Source organism: Octodon degus, unplaced genomic scaffold, assembly GCF_000260255.1.
Source record: "Octodon degus isolate 3935 unplaced genomic scaffold, OctDeg1.0 scaffold00072, whole genome shotgun sequence".
Lineage (NCBI taxonomy): Eukaryota > Metazoa > Chordata > Mammalia > Rodentia > Octodontidae > Octodon > Octodon degus.
The window spans coordinates 11426970-11429794 of record NW_004524648.1 but is presented as its reverse complement, the minus strand read 5'-3'; the positions used below and the strand labels follow the sequence as shown (position 1 = coordinate 11429794).

At 58.6% G+C, this 2825-nt stretch overlaps 1 protein-coding gene across 1 annotated transcript in view; it reads left to right on the top strand.

The window, feature by feature from the left end:
* Positions 1-419: 419 nt before the first annotated feature.
* Rad51d (RAD51 paralog D) overlaps positions 420-2825 on the top strand; it is a gene marked incomplete at its 3' end in the record, with an annotated part of 25529 nt that continues 23123 nt past the window's right edge. Inside the window, exons 1-3 of the mRNA XM_023719858.1 lie at positions 420-726; positions 926-987; positions 1156-1274. Of these exons, the coding sequence (XP_023575626.1) occupies positions 645-726; positions 926-987; positions 1156-1274 (263 nt within the window). The remainder of the gene's footprint in view (positions 727-925; positions 988-1155; positions 1275-2825) is intronic.

The window sequence follows — 2825 nt, the reverse complement described above, 5'->3', positions numbered from 1 at the left end:
ATCAGTGGATGTGGTAAAATTAAAAAAAGAAAAAAGACTTTTCAAAATTGTGTTCCGTATATTGAAGGATACTTTCCCTCCACTAAAATTAATTTTTGTCCCCAGCATTTGGAACGAGGCTGGCACACAGGCAGCTCATTAGAAAGTTGGCCTTAGTGGCTAGGGAGATGGCTCAGTGGAATAAGCGCTTCCCTGGCAAGCGCAAGGTTGGCTTTGGAGTCAAGGAAGAAAGCAGAGGCCAATGCGGCCGCGGACGCGGTGGTCGGCGGAGCACGGGGCGCTGTCGCAGGGCCTCAGCCGCGGTCCCGCAGACCCGGCCGCCGGGGTTTCGCAAGAACTGCCAGCAGATGGCGCTGCAGGCCAGGGCCACACGGCGCGCGGGAGCCCGGAACCCGGAAGCGCGGGCTTGGCGCCGCCGCTCCGGGCGGCCCAGGTCCCCCGAGGCCGGGCGGGTTCCGGCAGGTCGGAGGTCGGGTGTCGGGTGGTCACCCCAACCTCTTCCGCCACCTCCTCCCGTAGCCCACGCTCCAGGATCCTCTCCAGAAAGGCGCGCGCAGGGCCGCCTGGAGGGGACCCCGAGGATGCCCAGGTGACGGGGGACTCTGATCGGGCCTGCCCGGGGCTGTCGGCGGCCCACAGGAAGCATGGGCATGCTGAGGGCCGGACTGTGCCCGGGCCTCACCGAGGAGATGGTCCAGCTTCTGCGGAGCCACGGGATCAAGACAGGTGACCCCACTCGCAGGAGGCCCACACCCCCTGGGGGGCCGGCTGGGGAGGCCGGGAGTGCGGGAGCCAAATCCCGGGGATGGGAGGACCCCTGCCGTGTGCTGTGGGGTGCATACCCTGTTGCACAGAGCAGGAAAAGCCCCCGTGGGAAGCCCAGGCTGCCCTCGCTGCCTGTCAGCTCCACGCGTCTCGTATTTAGTGGTGGACCTGGCCGCAGCAGACCTGGAGGAGGTGGCCCAGAAGTGTGGTTTGTCTTACAAGGTGAGCTTGTGGGCTACACGGCCCATACCTGCGCGTCTTCAGGTGTGCGTCTTCAGATGTCCCTCCCTAAACCTTAGCGCAGATGGGATAGGAGGTGGAGGTGGGTCTCAGTAGACCCGGGGCTGCCTTGCGAGACCCCTCGGAGCCTGAGTGTCGCCCCTCTGGCAGGCCCTGGTTGCCCTGCGGCGGGTGCTGCTGGCTCAGTTCTCCGCTTTCCCCCTGAATGGCGCAGACCTCTATGAGGAACTGAAGACCTCCACCGCCATCCTGTCCACCGGCATTGCAAGGTTTGTATGTGTGCCGGGGGCAGAAGGGGGCGGGGCAGGACTTCCCAGGTTTGGGTCCAGAAAGGGCAGCAAGGACAGATGGGGAGGAAAACCGTCAGGACTTCGGAACTCTATTACCCTAGAACAGGGTCATAGGGTCTCTTGGCACTCTTGATGCCTTGGGTTGGGTAATCATTTGTTGGGGGACAAGCAGTCCTGTGCATTGGAGAATGTCTAGCAGTGTTCCTAGCTCCTTCCTCTCCGTGCCATCAGTATGTCCCTTGTCCCCCCAGTAGGACATCCAAAAGAGTCTCCAGAATGGCTAAATGGGCTTCTGGTGCCAAAATTGCCCCTAGTGAAGAACAGGGCAGATGGTAGTCTTGACTGGCCTGACCTTCCATTTCACTTGAGGAAAGGCAAAAGAGCCCCATCAGAACTCCCGCTTTCTCTGTGTAGACAGAAATCTCTCTCTCTCTCTCTCTCTCTCTCTCTCTCTCTCTCTCTCTCTTTCCTCCTCCTCCACCTCTCTCCCTCCCCCTCCCCCCCTCTCGCTCTCCCTCTCACTCTTGCTCTTGGTGAGGGTGACACTGGGAGGTACAGATGTTAGCCCCTCTTACATTTAGCGTAAGTGGTGGGAGGTAGGAGTGTTTGATCTAGAACTGGTGCTTTCTCACACTCAGTGGTAAGGAGCAACCAGTCTTGGCTGAAAGGAGCCCTTCCATTGTGCTGTAGTAGTGTTTGGGTTAGGAAAGAGCTGGAAGACAACAGGCGTTTTCTAGCCAAATGTGTCTGACCTCTGTCCTGCATGTTTGTGCAGAGTTTGATGAATAACTGCCACAACAGAGGTCTTTGGATTGCTCTGGCCCTTGCCGTTCCCCTAACACGTTCTCTTGGCAGTGTTCGTGCAGCATGGAGCTCACTCTGGATGGTTGGAGTCCACATTTGTAATCCATCAAGCCCTGGCTGAACGCCTCCTGGGTGCTCAGTGTGAGGTTTGTTCAGCAGGCTCCGCTATGCGCCAGACTTGTGCAGGTGATACAGACAGGAGTGAGGCAAGGGCCCTGCTCTTCCGCGTGGCAGCTAGCAGGTGTAGGAGAAAAGCTGGTGAGTCCCAGAGGCTATAAGCATACAGGAAGGTGGCTGTGAGGAGGTAGTGGCTGATGGACAGCCAGTGAGCTGGCCTTTGGGTTTAAGTGGCCGATAGAACCAACATACACAGAGGAAGTGGTCAGCAGCGAGCAGGCCAGGAGCAGGTGCAGGTCTGACTGGTGCAGGAAGCCCTGGAGGAAGGAGGTGGGCTGTGCAAGGAGGGGCAGATAAGCGTCATAGTGTGTGACATCACTGGTTCTCCGAAAGCACTGGCAAGTGAGCACGTTGCCATTAAAATCATCTTTCTGCAGATGAAGAAATCAGGACCTGGTTAGTTGATGACTTGCCCAAAATCTGCATCTGGTCACAGCAGACCAGGCATGGGAGAGCTTACCTCTACCTTGGGTGCCATGTTGCCTTCCTGCCCCAGGTGGGAGGTCGTCGGGAAGGCAGAGGCAGCGCGGCGGCACGGGCACAAGGCCA